Genomic DNA, 25,236 nt, shown 5'->3' on the forward strand with positions numbered 1-25,236 from the left:
AGGTCCCGAGTTCGAGTCTCTGTCCGTCACACAGTTTTAATCTGCCAGGAAGTTTCAGAAATGGCATTTGTCACCTAACAAGTGCTCCATTTCATCCCCAGTCCACCCTGGAACAGGTGCTGCAACACTTTCTCACCTCCTATCGCTCCCACCCGTGAGACGGACTGTCACGAGCAGAACTTCTGCATGGCCACCGCAATCAGATGTTGCTCCACTTGCTACACCCACTAGAGAATCCAGTGCCACCAATGGTCCACAAGTATCGCTTTGTGCTGCACTATCTTGTTCTCTTCAGAGTTTATGGCAACTATGGGTGCTGGGAAAGGGGCATGATCCAGGAAAGCATTGCAGGTCCTGGTGGTTTGCAGCACTGCCACCAGAACCAAATTCGCGTGTGTCATTTGCCCCATGATTCTGCTGCTTTTCTTTCGCCACATTCATGGCCTCACTGGACTAAATGGCCTTCACAGCTGCCTGCTGGTGCTGCAGGAGGAGCGGATGGATGATGCACCCTCGCTCCCATCATCCTCGCTTGCCGACCCAATGGACCTGGACCTGGACCTGGACGCGGACCCACCATCGCTGTCACCCTCATTGCCCCAGGACAGACCCTCAGGCCTTGACATGTGCCCTGGTAGTAGTTTTCTGGAGGATGTATCTGTTGTCTCGCAAGCCAGATGGCAGGGTACAGTCAGGAGTACGCCGTCCTCCACAGTCTCGACTCCCAACTCATCTCTACATCCAGCATCCTGCCTCCCTCCCCGTTGTCATTCACATCTTCCCTTTATGACAATGGTATGGCATTTTGAGGGGGTGGGGGGTGGGGAATGTGCTGAGGTAAGCTGTCACCAGCATACCGGTCAGCAAAGATGTAGCAAGAAGATCGATAGTAAGCACTGAATCAACCGCGCCTATCAGGAGAGAGGCCAAAGACAGGCTCGCAACCGACACGCTGCCAACGCCCTCTCGAACACAAGTATTTAGTCTCAGTTACTAGCTCACTGTCTCAGTCACTATCTCAATCTTAGTCACTAGCGCAGTCACTGGCACACCAACTTGCACTCCAGTTTGGCACCTGTCATTCATCGCATAGTGGGACCTGTACTTCACCAGCAGTGAGGCTAATGAGGACTAATAATGAAGAGCTTGTATCACAACACAAGAATGCTGTTAAAGTTAAGTAGCAGCTATCTGTTTAAGTAAATAAAGAACCCTGTTAATACATGTGTGCAGTTGTGTTGTAGAAAGAGGAGACCTGCCACCAAACAACATCCTCTCCCTTGATTCCTATGGTACAAGACTCTACAGTCTCAACGAGGACACTACAAGATCAGTGTTTTGCACAGTCGCAAGTGCATTACATCAAAGCTAAGTGAAGTCGAACATGAGCAAATTGTTGGTGTTAATATGGTGGGTGCTTTTGTAAGCCAGGGAGCTAAAGTGTTTGAAGGTCTAAGAAGAAACATATTTAAGTTTTAAACCGCATACAGGGAAAGCAGAAAAATGTCATCCACTAAGTCACAATGCGGACGAAAGTGAATGTTGAGTGATTGTGATGGACAATCATTGAAGAGAATTGGGTGAATAAATAAGAGGACGGGAGCCGCAAAAATCGTTGCATAACAAAAGTCGCACTTGCAAATCCTGCCAGTGCCAAAACAACATGAGGTGACCTCCATATCCAGGGAATTGTAGGGTGAGCTGAAATCAGTGATGCAAACACTAGTAACAAGAAAACATCGAAACCATAAAACCTGGACTACGGAGCAATGGGAGAATGCCATTAAGTCACACTGGTCTTGTTTCACATTGTTTCCAACTTCTGGCCAGTTTACATCCCAAGAGAGAAACATGGCAGGGTTCTGTGATGATTTAGGCAACCATATCATTTTATTCCATGTGCCCCACGGTTATTCTGCAAGGTTGCATTACTGTCAAGGATCATTTGACCATTCTGGTTGATCAAGTCAATCCCATGTAACTATTTAGCAGGAAGAATGGTACAAGATTCCATTGAAATCATACAGGATCTATAGCCATTCCAAGACATCTGGAAGCTGTTTTGAAGAACAACAGTTTTCCTACAGCAAATTAAGTACATTAATGTGCAGGTTTTTAGTTTTTACATATTTAGTCCACTCCCTGTATCTATGTGGATCAGAAACAGATTGGAATGGAAGGCGAACAATGACTATAATGGAAGTGAAATGGAGCTGGCCAAGAGATGCAGCTAGGCAGTGGACCGAAGAGATTCTTTGCCGGTTTACAATACGTTATCGATGGCATCTCCCCAGTGCACTGTGTGCCGTTCAAAAGCAACATCCCGCCTCCCCCCTCCCCCCATCAGCACATCGCTGAGGAGCTCACTGTCTCCAAAGGGCGCACCACGCAAACACACCACAGAGGACAGTAAATTCACATGACATTGCATGCGACTGATTGTCTGTCGCATTGTTCTAAGTAGTTGTAATTCAGAGCTGCTTCTACAGACACAGTGAATCTTCAAACTATATCAACCTTAGTACAGAAGACTGCAGCAAGGATAATACACTGATCAGCACGACACTACAAGCAACTGCTACATGTCAGTGTCTATCAGATTGCACCACTGTTCAAGACTATTTTTTACTATCAAAAACACTACCTCATTGTAGGCAATTCAGCACTACAGAAGAACCTACATGTTTACCAGGTTATGTATATCTCTGTTACCACGTGTACATATTGTAAATAAACTTATTAATGTGTTACCTTTGTGTAGAACTATGACTGTTTTTTATTGGCCACCTCAACTACCGACACAATAAATGTCATTACAAGAGTAAGAAAAGAACAAGGTGAATAGATGCCTTCCGCAAATGTGCAGTAACAATGGAAAAAGTCTAGAACCAGCTAATCCACCAGTGTACCTTAGATGTCTGATGTGGATGAAGAAGATGAAAAAGAAGAAGATGATGGCAGATTTTGCACTGAGAACTGAAAGTTGCCATGAAGAATGAAAAATGAAATAGAGTAATCAAGCCAAAAATACCTTGAAGGTGGATTTAATTACAAACAATGCTTGTTTTCATCAGGCTGATGAGCAGAAAAACAATTTTATAAATAATCAGTTTATATTCCTCTTGACTGCACAAATAAAAGAAGAAATCACACATGAAAAAATAATTCTAACAACAAAAAGATTTTTAATCGTCATTTTTTCAATTGCACAGGCAATGTCATTACAGCTGTAGCATAAGTGATTTTGGCTGAGCAACTAATCTTGGATATCACATAACAATTTCCTAAAATAGAGAGAAAAAATACCTAGTCTCAATTATTTAGTGTGCCTAAGCTGTGGATATATACTAATATACCACACAATTTAACAAATTGTAGGAGACGTAACATGTCTGTTAATAAAAAGTTGACCATCATCATACATTTCTTGTTCCTGACATCTGCATTCTATGATTTGTATACCTTATTTCATTAAATTACACCTATCTTCGCTGCATTATAAGAGCAATAAAAGAATGAGACAATAACCATATGGAAGGTGAGTTATTTGTTGGAAAAGTCTAGAGGAGGCCCTTATCCAGAGGCTGATGATTATGATTAATATTATGGCAGCAGATTTCATACTGCTGTGAATTAAAAGTTGCATCGATTAATTAAAAATGAGATACAGCAATCAGATAAGCATTACCTGCAATAGCAAAGTACTATCCATATACCAATATCTTACTTTTCTTTTTGCATTTTATTATACTTATAAATCTCTTTCTCTCTCCCCTCTCCCCTCCCCCCTCCCCCCCCCCCCCCATCCCAACAAACATTTCCAACATAATAGTTAAAATTTTTTATCATACCTTGTGAAACGCAAGAAAGTCATCATCAAGTTCCCAAGGTGCATCTCTAACAACTTCATCTACATAGCGACAATGACGAACAGCTTCATAACGTTCAGACTCTGTCATTACTGTGCGACCTTTCTTGCTGTGAGTGAGTGCATCACTGCAGACTGGTAAAAAAAAACATAAGCTTCAAAATACATTTAAACAATTAAAATTTATTAAGAACTAAGTGTATGCCTTCAGAATGTATGTAGCTTTTTGTTATCAAATTTTTTAAAAAGTCAGAAATTTTACTACTGTTGCCAATCAGGCACCAGTGAACTTTCTTTTCGTCACCCAATTTAATAACTATACATGATAAGTATGGTAGGGTGAATAACATAATGCCTCCAACTTATTTGGGCATTGTCTCTCTCTCTCTCTCTCTCTCTCTCTCTCTCTCTCTCTCTCTCTCACACACACACACACACACACACACACACACACACACAAATATAAAATGATAATTATTACAAACAATAAGGATTTACACCCAGATAGCCCTCATAATTAGGCAATTTTAAGTTGTACATGCGACAATAAATGCTAAAACACTGTCTTTAAATTGTATAAATAAAAAAATAACAATAATGTCCAGTGGCAAAGAAGAACAGCATCCACTAACAACCTTCCGAAACAGGAAAATGAAACAGCACTGGGACACAGATGCGAGAAATCAGCAGTAAAATGTTAAAAATCAAAATCTATGAACAGACAACATGCAAGAAGATATAAGAAGTCATTGAAAATCATTACACTATATGAACATGAACACACACACACACACACACACACACACACACACACACACTGCTGGCAAGAACTAACATATTTTACATGTTTCAGAATTGTAAGTGCATACAAATGATACAAAAAACACACAAAGCTTAAGGAATATTCTCTACTAAAATCAGAAACATGGTCAACTTGAAAGTAAATAATTTGAGATTGGACACAACATTACTGTATTTACTAGACCAAAAACAATAATACTGACAACCAACATTGAAAAGAATACTAAAAACTAATCATAATATTAAAATTCCATGGTTAGAATGCAAAATGAAAAACTGGCATTTTAGTATCATCATAGATGGATCGGCAACTTGTGACATTAAGGCAACGGTTTAGTTACACAGCTAAGAAAACAACTACCGAAATACAACACATCAGCCAACAACACAAAATTTAGCCACTCCTACGAAGCATGATCTAAAAAAAAAAAAAATATTGTTTAATTAATGGCCTTTGTTGAAAAAATATTAAATGGTGAAAATATGAATCCTGATGAAGGTTGTAAATTATATATCTATACATCCACCACTACTTATCCACCCATCCATCTATCAACAAGAAATGAGGTACAGGTAAGACTGATATGTCGTTGTTGTTGTGGTGGTGGTCTTCATTCCGAAGACTGATCTGATGCACCTCTCCATGCTGCTCTATCCTGTGCAAGCCTCTTCACCTCCGAGTGACTACAGCAACCTACATCCTTCTGAATCCTGCTTACTGTATTCACCTCTTGGTCTCCATCTACGATTTTTACCCTCTATGCTCCCCTCCAATACTAAAATTGGTGATCCCTTGATGCCTCAGAACATGTCCTATCAACTGGTCACTTCTTATGGCCAAGTAGTGCCAAAAAATTCCTCTTCTTCCCAATTCTATTCAATATCTCCTCATTAGTTAGGTGATCTACCCATCTAATCTTCAGCATTCTTCTGTAGCACAACATTTCAAAATCTTCTACTCTCTTTTTGTCTAAACTGTTTATGGTCCATGTTTCACTTCCATACACAGCTTCACTCCACACTAATATTTTCAGAAAAGACTTCTTGGCACTTAAACCCATAGTTGATGTTAACACATTTCTCTCCTTCAGAAACACTTTCCTTGCCATCATCAATCTACATTTTATATCCTCCCTACTTTGACAATCATCAGTTATTGTGTGGCCCAAATAGCAAAACTACTTTAAGTGTCCAATTTCCTAATCTAATTTCCTCAGCACCACCTGATTTAATTCTACTGTATCCCACTATCCTTGTTTTGCTTTTGTTGTTCATCTTATATCCTCCTTTCAAGACGAAGTCCATTCCGTTCAACTGCTCTTCCAAGTCCTTTGCTGTCTCTGACAGAATTATGCCACCAGTAAACCATAACGTTTTTGTTTCTTCTCCCTGGGTTTTAATTTCTACTCAAAATTTACCTTTCCTTTTCTTTACTGCTTGCTCAGTATACAGATTTAATAAAATCGGGTAAAGTCTACAACACTGTCTCACTCCCTCCTCAACTACTGCTCGCTTTTCATGCTTCTCAACTCTTATAACTGCCATTTAGTTTACGTACAAATTGTAAATAGCCTTTCACTCCCTCTATTTTACCCCTGCCATGATCAGAATTTGAAAAGAGTATTCCAGTCGACAATGTCAAAAGCTTTCTCTAAGTCTACAAATACTAGAAATGTAGGTTTGCCTTTCTTTAGCCTATCTTCTAAGATAGGTCATAGGGTTAGCATTGCCTCGTGTGTTCCTACGTTTCTATGGAATCAAAAATGATCTACCTCAAGGTTGGCTGCTACCAGTTTTTCCATTCGTCTGTAAAGAATTTGTGTTAGTATTTTGCAAATGTGACTTATTAAACTGATAGTCCGGTAATTTGCACACCTGTCAGCAACTGCTTTCTTTGGAATCGGAATTATTATACTCTTCATGATGTGTAAGGGGTATTTCGCCTGTCTCATACATCTTGCTCACCAGATGGAAGAGTTTTGTAATGGCTGGCTCTCCCAATGGGGCCCCATTTCATCTTCATCTATGTCCTCTTCCAAATTCATAATACTGCTCTCTAGTACACAGCCCTTGTACAGACCCTCTGTACACTCCTTCCACCTTTCTGCTTTCCCTTCTTTGCTTAGGACTGGTTTTCCATTTGGGCCCTTGATATTCATACAGGTGGTTCTCTTTTCTCCAAAGGTCTCTTTAATTTTCCTGTAGGTGGCAACTACATTACCCCTAGGTATATATGCTTCTAAATCCTTACTTTGTCCTCTAGCCATTCCTGGTCAGCCATTTTGCACTTCCTGTCTATCGCATTTTTCAGATATTTGTATTCCTTTTCACCCGCTTCATCTACTGCGTTTTTATACTTCCTCTTATCATCAATTAAATTCAGTATGTATTGTGTTACCCAAGGATTTCTACTAGCCATCGTCTTTTTACCTACTTGACCCTTTGCTGCCTTCACCATTTCATCTCTCAAAGCTACCCATTCTTCTTCTACAGTATTCCTTTCCCCTGTTCTTGTCCACTGTTTATAATGCTACCTCTGAAACTCTCTACAACCTCTGGTTATTTCAAATTATTCAAGTCCCATCTCCTTAACGTCCTACTTTTTTACAGTTTCTTCAGTTCTAATCTACAGTTCATGGCGAATAAATTGTGGTCAGAGTCTAATTCTGCCCATGGAAAGTCTTCAAATTTAAAACCTGGCTCCTAAATCTCTGACTTATCATTATACACTGAAGAGCCAAAGAAACTAGTACACCTGCCTAATATCATGTATGGCCCATGTGAGCATGCAGAAGTGCTGCAACACTAATTGGCATGGACTCAACTGATTTCTGAAGTAGTGCTGGATGGAACTGATAACATGAATCCTGCAGAGCTATCCATAAATCCATAAGAGTACAAGGGGGTGGAGATCTCTTCTGAACAGCACATTGTAAGGCATCCCAAATATACTCAATAATGTTCATGTCTGTGGTTTGGTGGCCAGCAGAAATGTTTAACCTCAGAAGAGTGCTCCTGGAGCCACTCTGCAGTAATTCTGGACCTGTGGGGTGTCACAATGTCCTCCTGGAATTGTCAAGTCCATCAGAATACTCAATGGACATGAATGAATGCAGGTGATCAGACATGATGCTTATGTACATGTTGCCTGTTCAGAGTCTTATCTAGGCGTACCAGAGGTCCCATATTACTCCAATTGCACACATCCCACACCATTACAGAGCCTCCACCAGCTTGAGCAGTCCCCTGCTGACATACAGGGTCCACGGATTCTTTAAGTTGTCTCCATACCAGTAAACGCCCATCTGCTCGAGACAATTTGAAATGAGATTTTTCTGACTATGCAACATGTTTCCAGTCATCAACTGTCCAATGTCAGTGTTGATGGCCCAGGCGAGGCATAAAGCTTCGTGTCGTGCAGTCATCAAGGGTACATGAGTGGGCCTTGATGTCCAAAAGCCCATATTGATGATGTTTGGTTGAATGGTTCGCACGCTGACACTTGTTGATGATCCAGCACTGAAATCTGCTGCAATCTGCAGAAGGGTTGCACATCTGTCACGTTGAATGATTCTCTTCAGTAGTCACTGGCCCTGTTCTTAAACGATCTTTTTCCAGCCACAGCAATGTCAGAGATTCGATTTTTTGCTGGATTCCTGATATTCATGGTACACTCGTGAAATAGCCCTACGAGAATCCCCACTTCATCACTACCTCAAAGATGTTGTGTCCCACCGCTCATGCCCTCATTATAACACCACATTCAAACTCGCTTAAATCTTGATAACCTGCCATTGTAGCAGCAGTAACTGATCCAATAACTGCGCCAGACACTTGCTGTCTTAAGATAGGTGTTGCCGACTGCAGCGCCGTGTTGTGCTTGTTTATATACTTCTCTATCTGAATACGCATGCCTATACCAGTTTTTTTGGCGCTTCAATGTGTAATCTATCTCAAACCTTCTGGTATCGCCAGGCCTCTTCCACTTATACAACCTTCTTTCATGATTCTTAAACAAAGTGTTAGCAATGATTAAATTATGCTGTATGCAAAATTCTACCAGTTCCCTTCCTCTTTCATTTCTTCCCCCAATCCATATTCATCTACTACTTTTCTTTCTTTTCCTTTTCCTACTATCACATTCCAATTCCCCACGACTATTAATTTTTTGTCTCCCTTAACAATCTGAATAATTTCTTTTATCACATCACACATTTCTTCAATCTCTTCATCATCAGTGGAGCTAGTTGGCATATAAACATGTACTACTGTGGTAGGTGTGGGCTTCATGTCTACTTTGGCTACAACAATGTGTTCACTATGCTGTTCGTAGGAGCTTATCCGTATTCGTATTTTTTTATTCATTATTAAACCCACTCCTACATTACCCATATCTGATTTTGTATTTATAACCCTGTATTCAGCTGACCGGAAGTCCCGTTCCTCCTGCCATCAAACTCCACTAGTTCCCCAGATATCTAACTTTAATCTGTCCATTTCCCTTTCTAAATTTTCTAACCTTCCTGCCCAATTAAGGGATTGGGCATTCCACACTCTTATCCATAGAATGCCAGTTTTGTTTCTCCTGATAACAACATCCTCCACAGTAGTCCCTGCCCAGAGATCCAAATGGGGGACTATTTTACCTCCAGAATATTTTACCCACGAGGACACCATCGTCATTTAATCAGACAGTAAAGCTGCCTTGGGAGAATTACAGCTGTAGTTTCCCCTTGCTTTCAGTCATTCACAGCACCAGCATGGCAATGCTGTTTTGACTGATTTTGCAAGCCCTGTTCAATCAATCATCCAGACTGCTACCCCTGCAACTACTGAAAAGGCTGCTGCCCCTCTTCAGGAACCACTGTTATACAGAAACAAAAAAGAGACAATGAGCAACTCAAGGAAATAACAAAATGTTAATATCTTGGTGGCACTGTGAAGGAAAACAATATACATCTCAAAGAAAATAAGAGTGCTTCCAAATTAAGAACAACTTCTGTTGAATGAGCACATCACCTTCCAAACTAAGAAAGGATTTGTAAAGACCTTTGTGTGGAGTACCCTGGCATATGGGTGTGAAATCTGAAAATCAGCAAAGCAAGAAAAATCTCATCTCGAAGCTGCAGAAATGTGGTTCTGGGGGAGAATTACAAGAGAAGAGAGAAGAAAGAACACTGAAAGTTATGGGCCAATCCAAAGTGAAACTCACTGACACTTAATAAGAAATGATTTTTTTTCCCCAAAAACATTTTTGAAGTCAAGATCATCAGAAGAAAATGAAGGGATGACTGAGAACATCCTATTTAAAAAATAGGATCAATAAGATGGGAGCTCTTTATACATGGAGATGAAAAGGACTGCTGAAGAGGGGAAGCTGTAGCTGCAGACAAGACGAAGCCTTTTGAGAGGAGGAGGAAGAGGAGGAGGAGGAGAAAATGACTTGCATGTTTTTGTCAAACAGTGGAAAATTTCCTGCTCCTCCTCCAGCCCTACACTTGCCTCCTATCCCATCTCACCAATCCTACCTCCCCTTCACTCCCCACCCCAGCCCCAACACCACGTGCACAGCCTCTTGATGCTGCACCTAGTACACCATGTCACTGCACACACCCCAGAGAACCACTAACATCTTACCTCACCTCTACCCTGATATCCCTCCCCCTCACTACCCCCCCTACCTGCTCTGTACCCCCACCGCCAACCCCAGGGATTTCTGTTCACCTGAGACACAGTCATAGTCGAGTGTTGATGCTTGGAGACAACACTGTCACATGTGTTTTGGTGTTTCGTTTTGTCTATGTCTGATGAAGGACTTGGTCCATAAATAGTTTAGCAGTAAAGGATATTACTCCCTATATAGTACAAGTCTCTCTCTCTCTCTCTCTCTCTCTCTCTCTCTCTCTCTCTCTCTCTCTCTCTCAGCTCCATAGTGTAGGGACTGCAGTTTGGCAGGTGGACTGGGGTGAGGGTTTATGTCACATGGGGTAGGCAGAGGGAGAAAGAGGCAGGAAGTGGGAGGAGGTGTAGGGATTTGGTAGACTTGGTGGTATGGAAGGGTACAGCAGTTATGTGGGACAGGAACGCAGGAGGGAGAGGCAGCTGGCGCATGGGCACTAGAGCCAGTGCGTTTGTGCAGTGCACAATGCAATGGTGTGGAAGTGTGGATTGGGAGGGCTGAGGATTACAGAGACAAAGGAAGAGGAGACTGGGTAGAGGGTGTGGGTGCAGGGAGTTAGTGGAAAATGAGGGCAGGAGGACTGCCGAAGTGAAAAATGTACGGCATGAATAAGTCCTACCCGCATAATTCAGAAAATTATGATCACAATATATATGTTTTAGGATTGATAGGTTCCACAGTGTGGACATGATAGCATTGTCCTCCAAATGCAATGCTGTAACAGAAACCACAGTTTTTAGACAGATCAACACCTACCCACACCATTTACAACAATCGTTTTACAATGAAGAGTAAGTAAAGCAACAAAGTAAAGAAAAATATTTCAATTGATATTTTTATTTATTTCTCTGTTTTAAGCAACAGTATTTAAGCAACCTAGAACATTAATGCTCCAGTTGCTTAATTAGAACATTATTAAGTCCACATGACCAGTTTTGGCCTTTATACTAGGCCCTTGCGAAGCTTATCTGAAGCTGTCATATGTTAATACGTAATGGTGGGTATATAAATATTTTATATACAAAGAGATGAGACATAATGCTTATACAAATACATAAAAAATGCAGAAAGAATATACAGGATGGATATAATTAAACTTTCAATACTTGACAGGGGCTCCCAAGAAAAAGCGAGTGATCGTAGAACAATGAAACTTTGTGGAATGATTTGTAAGGACATGCGGATGAGAAATAATGAACAAAACATTGAAAGAAACACATTGTAATTTCCACAAGAGAGGGAAACATTTGTTAATGACATGCCTTGTTTACAGTACAGGTCACAAACATTGCTCAACATGACAACCACCTGCATACATCGAAAACTCTGAACCGTCTTAGAGATAGCTCTACTGCTGCCCAAAACATCTCAGGTGGGATGATGGTTACCTCCATCACTTTGCTCATCTTCAACCTCCAATGTGTGTTACTGTCCCAGTGATAAACCCTGTCCTTTACGTAAACCTACAGCCAGAAATCACATGGGTTCAAATATGGTGACCTTGGTAGCTATGCAGTTTGGAACGATCTGTCAATGATTTGATTTTTTCAAAATGTGTTACAGAGTAACCAAGTGACCTCATGAGCAATGTAAGATGGCATTCCCTCGTGCATCATTAACAGTTGAGTCCAAAGAACCTCTCTCTCATAGAGCAGGAATCACATGTTGGCAAAGATAACAGTAATGTGTGCCGTTCAACACTGCAAATCCTTGATTTTAGAGGTGCGAGTTCCTCCATACATCGCCACACCATTACTGCTGCCAAATGGCAAATCATCACACTAACGCTTCTAGCAACACAAATCCTGCAGTGCGCAGTCTGAACATTATTCCTATAAAGTTGTGTACCCATCCGTAAATATTTTTCCGTGTACACTGACTCAAGAAGTGAAAGTTTAATTATAACCACCCACATAACATACATTATCCTGTAGAGAAGCACCTTCAAATGACAAAAACAGTAAAAGCGAGAGACTTTAAGAAAGTTTCGAGCCTAGTTACGTCACAAGAGGAATGGGTTTGTCACAACTATAAAAACTATACAATCCAATCCCTCAAAACTGTTAACACGCTGTAGCTTAAGATGAGATACTGATGTGTTTCAAAATTACAATTGCAAAGTATGTTTACAAATAACTAGATAAAAATACTTTTGTAAGCAATCAACAATGCATCCCAGCTACATTAGAGCTGTCAACAGTTCCTGGTGATTTAAATTTCACTTGCTAGAGGACATACCCTTAGGTTCGACTTGCATTTGTTTTATACTTTTATTAAAACCAAATAATTTCTTCCAGCATTTTATTTGAAAAACATACAACTGTAATTTTTAAATATGTCAGAATATAATTCTTCTTAAGCTATAGCATATTAACTGTTTCAATGCAATGGATTGTACAGTTTTTATACTTATTTTCTCATGACATCATTGTGTGCAGAACTTTTTTAAATCCACTTGACTTTCACTGTTTCCATCATTTAATGCTACTTCTCTACAGCATAACATAAGTTATATACTTTTTCTGCACTTTCACTGTACATATATAACCACTATCTCATATCTCCTATTACATAAAATACTTATACCCTCAGCAAATTGGGTATTAAAATATGGCACTTTCAGATATACTTGATAAATACCTAACACAAAGGCCAAACACGGCCGTGTAAACTTAATAAAGTTCTAAGTAAGCAACTGGAGTGGCTTTTCATTAACTGAGGTGTTGAGAACCATAAAGGCCTAGAAAGCACACTGTCACTGAGCCCACATTTAAGTGGATATCACAGAAACCAATGAGACAGCTTTTCATGAATGTTCATACATACAATGTGAGCCTAAAGCACAGATAAATCTGACTCACCATAAGATCAACTGATGTCAAAAGCATGAATAAATGCTATGATTATGATGTGTTTTAGGCCCTTATGGTTCTCAGCGCCTGTCACGTGTTTATGGAAATGTTGTCTTCTGGTCATGGTACAAAGGCTAGGGTGTTCCCCGTAGGCGACGCGCGTTGGTATGGCCAAGTCAGCGTGAGAAATATGCAAGGGTTACCCTATCATGGATGGCGATGACTAAACGAGCTAGCCCTCACATCCCGTCTTGCATCACTCAATGTCGGCACCATGACTGGACGGTACAATGAACTACCTAAAGCTAGACGCATAGACATCTGTGCAGTTCAAGAAACATGGTGGAGTGGAAACAAATCGTACGACATTGGACGTGGTTACAAGCTGATGTACATGGGCACACTCAGAACAGCTAGTGGCGATGGCATTATAGCATCATTCAAGTTTAACAGTAATATCTCTGAAACGCAAAGATATGATGATCACCTGATGAAGATTGTGTACATCACAGATGGCAGAAAAATCCACTTTTTCAGTGCCTACACTCCAGAAACTGGCCAAGCAACTTCCATCAAGGATGCCTTTTGGAGGATGCTTAATGCAAAGACTGCTGAAGTGCCCCAGATCATCATCACTGGTGATCTGAATGGGCACATAGGGTGCAGAGAGGAAGAACATACTGCTCACAGTGGGCATGGATTTGGATAAAATAATGATGACAGTCAGTGTATCCTCGATTTCTCAGAAGCTCATAACCTGGCAACTGCAAACACATGGTTCAAATAGTGTGACTCACATCTAATCACGCATTACAGCAGCACTAATGCCATGCAGATTGACTACATCCTCTTGAGACACCGTGATCTCAAAGATGTGCTTGATGCAAAGGTCATTCCCTATGAAACAGTTGTGACACAACAGCGTCCATTGATCTGGAAGCTACGAAACAAGTTGCCAACAAACAAGCACGTAGATCGCACAGGACCTGCAAGAATCAAATGGTGAAAATTCAAGGATAAGGAAGCCAACATCACAGCCTGAATTACTTTGCCACTAGTTATCTTTGGCACCAGTTACCACAGTTGAAGAAAGCTGGGAGAAACTGAAAGGGTCTGCTCATGAAGCTGCACATGCAACAAAACCAGGACGATGGAGGATCAATAGAGATATGTGGCTCTGGAATGACACCATCAAAGACATGGTACACGCATAGAAACGATTGTATCATGAGTTACTTGCCAATAAAACACCGGAGCGATGGAATGTATACAGAACAGCCTGTAGAGATGCAAAACAGGCTATAGCAGCAACCAAATCCTCACGTTATGCTGACGTAGACGCAAAACTCGAAACACATGAAGGAGAGCAGGACATATATCGACTCGCTGAAGCAAGACATCGCAATTCGGAAGATGTTCATCAGTTTACGGAGTCAATGATGGGTTCTGTAATCTGCTAGTTGACTGGAAGAAGGCCAGAGAATGATGGCACAGCTATTTCACAGAAGAGTTCCCCTATCCACCAATACCCACTGGCCATGCTGTTGAAGGGCCCGCAAGAGAAACTGCAGTCAAAGAGGTCAAGACTGCTTTGAGGAAAATGAAGCCTGGGTAAGCCATCAGCCCAGATGATCTTCCAGCAGAGGCAACAGATACGCAACAGAGCACCACTGTGCCTATCTTTAAGAAGAAGGGAAATCCTGCTGCATGCACCAACTACTGTCCAATTCGACTTCTCTGCCACGCCGTGAAAATCTTTGAGCGTGTTCTGGACCAAAGAATCGATGAGATCACACAGATTTCCAGAAACCAAGTTGGATTTGTGACGAAATGCAGCGCAACTGATGTGATTCATGCTGCAAGACTCTTAGTCGAGAAACAGCATGAGAAAGCCAGCATCTAGCATTACTGGATCTCGGCTAGGTCTTTGACTGGGTGCCTCACAGCATCAACAGTATGATGTGTCAGAGCAGCTTATTAACTGGGTGCAGTTACTTTATGCACAGCCAAGAAGTTATGTCCGTACAACCTCAGGACTATCTAAGGACTTTCCCATCAAAGTCAGCGTCCATCAAGGTTCTGAATTATCACCACTTCTGTTCATTCTCGTAATGGACACCGTGACAGCTGACCTGCACCGGCCATTATCAAGGACCCTACTTAATGCTGAAGATGTGATGCTGCTAGCAGAAAACAAGCTCGATCTGCAGAGCCAAACTCAAAAATGGAGTGAAAGGTTCGTGCAACACGGTTTGCACCTTAATTTGAAGAAAACCGAGTACATGACATCAGACAGACATGAAATGGGAACCATCACGATTAATGGTGTGAAGATCTGACTCATGTGAGTAAGTTTAAGTACCTTGATTCCACAATCACTGTTGACAGCCGACTCATCGAAGAGGTCAACACCAGAACTCACACAGCCCGGATGAAGTGGCAAACAACAACCGGATCACTTACAACCGCAGGATGAAAGATAACTTAAAATCAAAAGTCTATCACACTGTCATCTGACCAGTCACCTTGTACAGTGCTGGCCGACTGTGGTGTTGAGACAGAACACCACCTAAGTGTAATGGAAACGAAGATGCTAAGGTGGACAGTCGGCCTCACTAAGTTAGATCATGTTTCCAATGACAGCATTAGGAAACAGTTTGGTGTTGCACCGATCCAAGACAAGATGCATGAGTGTTGTCTTCAATCGTTTGGGCATGTTTTACAGGCCAGTGATGACTCAATTGACAAGGCGGGTTACACACTTGAAGTCGTCGGCAGAAGACCCAAAGGATGACCTAACCAACGTTGGGCTGATACAATTCATATAGACCTCAAATGCACGAAAATCCACCCAGATGCAGCCTGTGATAGAGTGAAATGAAGACAACGGACCCATGTAGCAGACCCCGCAGGCACGCGGGACAAACACTGAAGGAAAAGAAGAAGAAAGATGGTTCTCAGTGCCTCAACTGAATAACAAATGTGGAATCAGCACCCTCCAGACAAGGAAAACTAACAACTGTGATTATGTTGATATTCTATAAACTATTTGATTTCAGAATTCTTTTACTCTCTATCTCTCGCTAGTCACGGAACAGTTTTTCTGAGGCTTAAAGGCCATCTGAAGTGGAGCCACCGAGTAGCTCCAATTGAATAGGGAATTCAAACCACTAGCTTTTGTGGTTTCAGGATAGTGTTGCCTCCTTAAATCCGACAAAGCATGAGACATATATTTTGCATTAGACTATGTTTGATAAGCTGAAGATATTGACATCTTTTTTGAATTTGATTAATGCTTACTGTAGCCTCATAAAATAACTAACAACAGTGAAATTTGGTGGCAGGAGAAACAGTGTGTCCAGCCAAGTGAATGAAGGACTATAAATACAAAATCAAGTAGGGGTAACGTAAGAGTAGACGTAATAACGAATAAGAAAATAAAAATGTGAGTGAGCTACTACAAACAGCATGTGGACACATTATCATGGCCAAGATAGCCATGAAGCCAACACTGAATACACTAGTACAAGTTTATATGCCATCTAGCTCTGAAGATGAAGAAGAGACGAAATTATTCAGATAGTTACAGGAGATGAAAATTTAATAGTGATGAGGGACTGGAATTTGATAGTACGAAAAGGAAACAAGGCAAAAATAGTTGGTGAACAAGGACTGGCGGGAAGGAACGAAAGAGGAAGCTGTCTGGTATAATTTGGACAGATCATACTTCGTCACTACCGCGTGGTTTAAAAACCACAATGAAGGTCCTATATGTGGACAAGAACTGGAAACACAGGAAGGTGTCAAATGCATTTCATCATGGTAGGACAGATATTTCAAAACCAGATTTTTAACTGCAGAATATTTCCAGGGGCAGAGTGGACTCTGTCCATAATTTATTGGGGATGTAGTACACATTAAAGCTGAAAACTTGCAGAAAAGTAGGAAAGTAAGGAAATGCAGCACAGGTTAGTCGAAATAAATAGAATGACGAAGGGCGATTTTGGCATGACTGACAAAAAGAGGTAGCCTTGAGAGATGAAATAGTGAAGGCAGCAGATGATAAAATCAGTATAAACACATAGTCTAACAGAAACACATGTATAATGCACAGGATACAAGACCTAATTTATGAAAGGAGAAAATATAAAAATGCAGCAAATCAAGCGGGAAGAAGTGAAAACGGATAACTAAAAAATAAGACTGACCGAAAGTGAAAAATGGCAAAGCAGGAATGGCTAGATAAGAAATGCATGGACGTATAATCATGCATAACGAGGGGAAAGATGAGGCTGCCTACAGAGTAATTAAAGTGACCTCTGAAGAAGATAGAAGCAGCTGTATCTCTGTCAAGAGTTCACATGGCAAGCCAATACTAAGCAATGAAGGGGAAACTGAAAAACTTCTATGGGAGGTGGGACAACCATAAGGATAGAGAATTGCAAAACCAACCTTGGTTGCAAACACTGTTGTATGCCATTAAGTGATGATGTATGTGATAGTACTGGAGGGGGTGCCGCTAAGTGGTGATGTACACGAAAGAACTGGAAGGAAACATGAGGATTTCTTCATTCGAATGCTAGCAAGCATACGAGGAGCATGGAAAAATATACAAACGGTGAGCCAGTAGAGATGAACTTAATGTATGGAATAGCCAATTGCAATCGACGAACTGCTGGATACATTTACTGAGAATGCTTTCTAGATAGATATACACCACACCACAGTTTGTCTGAACGTCTGCATTGAAATTTGTGTGGGTAAAGGTAATTAACAAGTGGCAGTGCTAGTGAGGACAGCCCACAATTGGTGCATTCTGTCGTTAGGGAAGAAAGTGTGTTTGGTGCCGTGGAGATTAATCCAAGTGCAAGTATACATACCATTGCCTCGGACTTAAGAATTTCTTGTATCAGTGTTGAGTGTTTTTAGATGCCTTGTCATTACATGCCTTTCATCTCCAAAGAGTGTAGCTATTGCTCCCCAATAACCATCCTGTACATGTACACTTTGCACAGTGCTTTCTGATACAAAGTGACCAAGATGTGCATTTCCCAGGCTGTGTGTTGCTCACTGATGAGGCTACATTCACTAGGGATGGCGTATTCAATCAGCGCAACAAGCATTTATGGGTATCAGAAAACCCCATGGTGTGCAGTACCACACCACGACACATCATCATTTCACAATTAATGTGTGGGCGAGTTTGGTTGGTGACTGCTGACCTTTTACCATTCCACTGGACAGTCTCGAATTATCAGACTTTTCGGGAACAGATTCTTCTTGGCTTGAAGATGTTTCAGCAAATGTGAGGCACAGCATGTAGTTCCAACATGATACAGTTTTCGATCATTTTGGACTGGCTGTTCACGGGCTTTTGAACAGGTCATTCCCACATCAATGGAATGGGTGTGGTGGACCATGGACCATTCCCCTTGCCCGCCCCCCCCCCCCCCCCCCCCCCCCCCCCCCACTCAGCAGATATTCTTGAGCCTTGATTTCTTTCTGTGGGCAGCCATCAAATCTCATGTATCATGATCCTTTGGAGTCTGAAATGGATATCACTGCAAGAATCGTCTGTGCAGGTGCTACAATCAAAGAAACTCCAAGCAAGTTCGAGCATGTCTGGCAGTCAATGCTCTGCTGGTGTTGGGAGTGTGTTGCAATCTGATGGTACAAGTTTTAATCATCTGTTGTAACATTAGAGCTGTATTCACATTTGTGGCCACATGTTACTATGCTATTCTCAATCTTTATGGTGTGCCTCACCTCCCCCAGAAGTTTGTCACAACAGTTCTGAAACAGCCAGTACAGAAGGGGTACACACGGGAGACAAACTGGGAGGTAATGTTATAGAAAGGGAAGAGGAAGTAAACAAAGGTGAGACAGAAGATATTATACTGACAGAAGAATTCGACAGAGTGCTGAAAGTAGTACGCCAAAAAGGATCACTGGGGTTAATGATATTCCCTCAGAATTACTGAGATGCCTGGGAGAGCCAGCTATGAGAAAGCTGTTCCTACTTGAGAGCAGAGTATATGAGACTGGTGAAATACACTCAGACGTCAAGCAGAATGTAATACTTCTAATTCCTAAGAAAGCACGTGTCGGCAGGTGTGAATATTCCCAAACTATCAGTTTAATACCTCATGCTTGCAAAATACTGACACGAATTATTTACGGAAGAATGAATAAACTGGTAGAGGCCAACCTCATAAAAGATCAGCTTGGGTTCCAGAAAAATGTTGGGACACACAAGTCAATGCTGCCCCTATGAGTTGTCTTAGAAGATAGGTTCAAGAAAGGCAAATATGTGTTTACTGCATTTGTAGATATAGAGAAAGCTTTTGACAATGCTGACCAGGTTCTCCTCTTCAAAATTCTGGAGGAAACAGGAATAAAACACAGGGTGCAAAAGTTGGCAAATATTTATTCACAACTTGCACAGAAATCAGAATGCAATTATAAGAATAGAAAGATATAAAAGGGAAGAAGTGATTGAGAAGGGTTTGAGCAGGGTTGCGGATTATCTCCAATGTACTGTAATACTCCAATGTTATTTAATCTGTACATTAAGTAAGGGCAACCAAGGAGAAATTTGTACAGGGAATTAAAATATCAGATAGAAGAAATAAAGACTACGAGATTTGCCAATGACATTGTTATTCTGTTGGAGGTTGCAAAGTACTTGGATGAGCGACTGAACACAATGGACAGTGTCTTTAAAAGAATTTACAAGATGAACATCAACAAAAGTAAAACAAAGGTACCTGAATGTAGTTGAATTAAAATCACGCAATGCTGAGAGAATTAGATTAGGAAATTAGACACTAATAGTAGTAGACGAGTTTTGCTGTTTGGGCAGTAAAATAACTGATGATGACCAAAGTAGAGAATATATAACATGTACACAAGCTGTAGGGAAAAAAATTAAGAAAATGAGGAATTTGTTAACATTTAATATAAGTTTAGTTGTCTTTTCTGAAGTTATTTGTCTGGAGTACAGCATTGTATGGAAATAAAATGTGGATGATAAAAAATTCAGACAAGAATAGAAATGTGGTGCTACAGAAGGATGTTGATGATTACAAGGGTAGATCATATAACTAATGAGGAGGCACTGAACAGAACTGATGAAAAAAAATTGTGGCATAACTTAATTAAAAGAACTGATAAACAGACATGATTCATCATGGGGCATGAAGGAACTGCCAGTTTGGTATCTGAGTGAAGCGTAGAGGTAGAATTGTAGATGGAGACCAAGGAATGAATGCAGTAAGGCAGTTAAAATGGGTGCAAGTTGCAGTTTTAATTCCGTAATGAAGAGGCCTGCACAGGACAGAGTAGCATGGAGAGCTGCATCAAACCAGTCTTCAGACTGAAGAGCGCAAAAAAAAAAAAATTACTTTTCAAGCGCAAACGTAATAACATTCTCAGATAAATCTCGGTTGTAAGAATAATTCCTGAATCTCTGCATCACACGCAAAGTATATTAGCATGTAGTGTCAATGTCCATCAGCTGTCTCTCAACAAATATCTGCTTCCTCGGATTTCTTATCACTTCGTATGTTACCACTGTAGATAGAAGGATGGAACACACTAGTCAGAAGAATGGATTTACTCATCAATTAACTGGATCTGCTAATTCATATACTTGGGTCAAGTGACTACCCCATTTGAGTGAGGGGGAGAGGGGGAGCAGGGGGGGGGAGGGGGAGCAGGGGGGGGGGAGGGGGAGCAGGGGGGAGCAAGAGGGGAGAGGGGGAGGGCACTTGCTGATCAACAAATATAATAATTTTTAACAATTTTTGGCATACAAACCTCCTACAATAAGGTAAACGTTTGGAAATAAGTTTTTTGCCTGCAGCAACTGACGGGCATGCCCTTGGTGAAACAGATCATATATTCCATCAGCATACACCCTTATTGGTCGACCAACTGTGAGAAAAATACAAATGTTAGTACTGTTGACAATTAAGAAAAAAAGAATGATTCAATATTACATTAACAAATTATATCTCAGAAAAGATATCTTAAAACCACCAAAGTCTTTAAATGACTCATTACATTATTTTCAACTAATTTTCATTTTGAATACTCACGAAGTTAACAAATATCAGTAACATAACATGGACGGGGATGTCCTGTGACATCAAACGTACAGGCAGAACATAGAAGTTCAGTGAAGTAGAATTTAAAATCATGATGCCTGATATAGTGGAGTCCTGTGCTCTATCTGTAATTTTCACATCAATGGACTCTCATTCAATGTTATGAGGATAATATCTGTCAACTTGATTATGATTTATGATAAAAACTGTTAATATAACAGCTTTTTGCAATTTTAAGACATCTTCTCTGAATCATTAAAGAGCCATGTAGCAGTGCTTGCAGAAAAAAGTTATTTGGAACAAATTATGATTAGGATACATTTGATGTAATTGGATCGATAAAAAACCTGTTCATCAAGGGACAGCAGGAGAAAACTTATATGAAGGATAAACAAATCTGCAAACTTTTGGATACTGGCTCCTTATGGCGTAACGGCTGGTGGGGAAGAAAGAGAGGTGAAGGAAAAGGACTGGAGAGGTTGAGAAAATGGAGAAGCACTTTGCACTTTATCAAACCCTCCAATAATTCTCCCCTGACCCAGGGTTCTGGGCAACTTTTATGAACTCTCTTCACTTCCTCAATCTTTCCAGTCCTTTTCTTCACCCCTCTTTCTTCCCCTTCAAGCCTTCTGGCAGGAGAAGCAACCACAGGTCCGAAAGTTTGCACATTTCTTTAACCTTCACAAAAGTTTTCTCCTGCCACCGCTTGGTGAGTACATTTATCAGTTACAACACATTATCAAAAATTGATTAGGATAGATTGCTACACATCATAAAGAGGACACATTGGGGAGCAGACAGGCACAATGAAAAGATTGTCAGGCACTGAGTTTCAGCTGAAACCTTCTTCAGAAAGTAAAACACACACACATTCACACAAGCAAGCACAGCTCATGCACACATGACCACTATCTATGGCTGCTCCAACCAGAGTGCAACTGTCGCACTAAACAGAAGCAGCGATAAGGACTGGGATGGGGAGGGAGAAGGGGGGGGGGGGGGGAGATGTCAGCACAAACCGGCAGTGTGTGCAGAGACTATGTGATGACAGGACAAGGCTGCCAGGTGCAGCTTTGGGAGGCTGTTGGGGATGTGGGGGGAGGGGGGGGGGGGGGCACGGTAGAAAAGGAGAGGAGCAGAGAAGAGGAAAAGAGCAGTGGGTGCCTTGGCAGAGAGCAGCAGACATTGAGGGTGAGGGGAAGTGAACTGGGAGAAGGTGACAGGAGGGAGGAAGAAGAAACTGTTGGCTAGAGGGAGTGGGGATAGTAGATTACCATAGGTTCAGATAGGGGTAATTTCTGGAGCAGAGGATGTGTTTTACAGGTAACTCCCATCTGCATAGTTTCGAGAAGCTGGTGGTGGAGGGAATCTTATGACCAAGGTTGTGAAGCAGCCACTGAAATTGAGCTTGTTTTGCTCAACTGCATGTTGTACTATGATGTGATCAACTTTATTCTTAGCAACAGTTTGGTGGAGGCTAAGCATCCTAGTGGACTGCTTGTAGTCGTACCAATCAAAAAGCTGTGCAATGATGGCAGCACAGCTGGCCTGGCCTCTGAAGCAGTAGGATAAGCGTGTGACAAAACTGGAACAGAAAGAAAGTACTGGGTGTGTGGATTGGGAAAGTCTTGCATCTGTGTCTTTCACAGAGATTATGACGCCTGTGGCTAGGCTTTTGAATTGGGAGTGGCCTAGGGGGATGAACCAGGATGCTGTGGAGGTTGGGTGGTCAATGGAACACCACTTTAGGTGGGTGAGGGGGGAAGGAGCTTGGGTAGGACGTCCCTCATTTCAGGGACATGATGATATATAATCAAAGCCCAGATCAACAATGGGGTTCAGTTGTTCCAGTCCAGGGTGGGATTGAGTGACAAAGGGGGCGCTCATTTGCAGCTGGTCCTTGGGGGTGCCAGGAGGATTAGGTGTGTTACAGGAAACCTCTTTGGGGACTAGGCTGGGAGGATAGAGCCTGTCTGTGAAGGCCTTTGTGAGGCCTCTGGCGTACTGGGAAAGAGAGTTTTTGTCACTGCAGAGAGACAGTTCCTAGGTGGCCAGACTGTGTGGGAGTGATTTTTCAGTGTGGGGGGATGACAGCATCCCCAAGTCCCCCCAAACTAAAGTGTTGTTCTATTGGCAACACAACCTCCACAACATCCTGGTTCACCCCTATGCTACTCCCAATCCCAAACCCTTGACACAGAAATGATATCCCTGTGGAAGACACAGGCGCAAGACCTGCCCAATCCATCCACCCAGCACTTCCTATTCAGGTTTATCCTAGTCTGCAAGCCTAGTCTGCAAGGGGCCATAAAACCTGTGAAAGCAGCCTTGTCATTCAACAATTCTGTTGAAATCACTGAATAGCTTTTCATATCGGTGTGACTACCAACCAGCTGTCCACCAGGACGACTGCTCACCGTTAATCTGTAGCCAACAGCAGCAAAGTGGACCACCCAGTGGCACAACATGCAACTGAACATAATGTGCTTGATTTCAATGGCTGCTTCACAACCCAGGCCATATGGATCCTCCTTCCCATCACCAGCATTTCTGAACTGTGCAGATGGGAGCTATCCTTACAAAACATTCACTGCTCCTGAAATCTTCCTGGGCTCAACATATAGTAACCTGCTGTCCCCACACCCTCAAAACAATGGTTTTTGCCCACTCTGTCCTATCATCTCATCCCAATTCACGTCACCTCATCCTCACTGCAAGCCGCTCTCTGCTACGGCACCCAGCAGTCTTTTCACCTTTTCCACCCATCTGCTGTTCCACTACCTGTTCCTCCTCCTCCCACCCCATACCTTCTTGATACTGTGCCTAGTAGGGTTGCCCTGTCATCATACAGTCCTTGCACACTCCTCCAGGCTGCACCAACTCTTTCCCCTCATCCGTACTGTGCTGTTCTTCCCCCTTCCCCACCCCAGTTCAGATTACTGCTTCTGTTCAAAACAGCTTAGTTCCATTCTGGTTGGAGACAGGGTTCATATATGTGCAAGGAGTGCTTGCTTGTGTGAATGTGTGTGTTTTCCTTTCTGAAGAAGGCTTTGGCCAAAAGCTCAACAAGTAACAGTCTTTTCATTATGGTTGTCTGCCACTCGAAGTGTCACTGTTATGGTGAGTAGTAATCTATCCAATTCATAATATTGTTAATATTCAAACCTGAACTTTCCATTGTTTGAACAAATTATACATTTTAAAAAGTGTATTACAATCTTTAAACATGAAAGTAAGGGTTAAGTTTTGTTATCTAATATATTCATTTAAAAGATATTAAGACTATACAAAAAGTATACTATGTGCAAATGTTAATTCCTCATCCTGAGCTTTCATGCCCGTAGATTACTCCCCAGGTAGATAATGAAATAAATGCAAACAGAAGAAAATAGAAAACAGTGTAATTCAATGAAGAAGGCTGGGATGATATAGCTAAAAAATAAATTTGTAAGGAAGGAAAGAAAATGCCCAAAATTCGAAACTGGTGCTCAATTTGAAATGTGTTATTCAAAGATAAATGTCTTAATGTCAGTCATTTTCATCACAGCACACACTGCTGTTACTACATACTATATTAGGGAAAGCACAACTTCATGACCAATTGCAAAATCTGTGGGTATACATTAACTTTCTACCATCAAGCAATGACAGAGACTGGCCTCCTGTCCTATGTCTTTTTTTTATTTTGTTTTACTTTAGGGTGCAAAAACAACTAGGGTCATACACACCCATGTCAGAACCACAGTACACGGAGATAAGAAAGGAGTTAGAAATGATTACAGATTAAGCCCAATCGACGGAAGGAAAGACAGCTAAAAACATGGACTTGGAGAAAGGTCCATAAAATACTGCATAGAGACAACGAAGATCCTGAACTAAAGATTAAATGTCCTTCGTCATATTGCTACGATTGATAATAAGTAAAAT

The 25,236-nt window shown here is 41.4% G+C and overlaps 1 protein-coding gene across 8 annotated transcripts in view; it reads right to left on the minus strand.

The window, feature by feature from the left end:
• The window catches only part of LOC124596644 (choline-phosphate cytidylyltransferase A-like), a 133,343-nt gene that overhangs the window by 73,376 nt on the left and 34,731 nt on the right, over positions 1-25,236 (minus strand). For all 8 annotated transcript variants that reach the window (XM_047135872.1, XM_047135874.1, XM_047135873.1 and 5 more), the window contains 2 exons: positions 21,020-21,136; positions 3,852-4,003 (listed from right to left, as the gene is read on the minus strand). In XM_047135872.1, coding sequence (XP_046991828.1) covers positions 3,852-4,003; positions 21,020-21,136 — 269 coding nt within the window. The remainder of the gene's footprint in view (positions 1-3,851; positions 4,004-21,019; positions 21,137-25,236) is intronic.

The sequence above is a fragment of the Schistocerca americana genome, chromosome 2, assembly GCF_021461395.2.
Source record: "Schistocerca americana isolate TAMUIC-IGC-003095 chromosome 2, iqSchAmer2.1, whole genome shotgun sequence".
NCBI classification, from domain to species: Eukaryota; Metazoa; Arthropoda; class Insecta; order Orthoptera; family Acrididae; genus Schistocerca; species Schistocerca americana.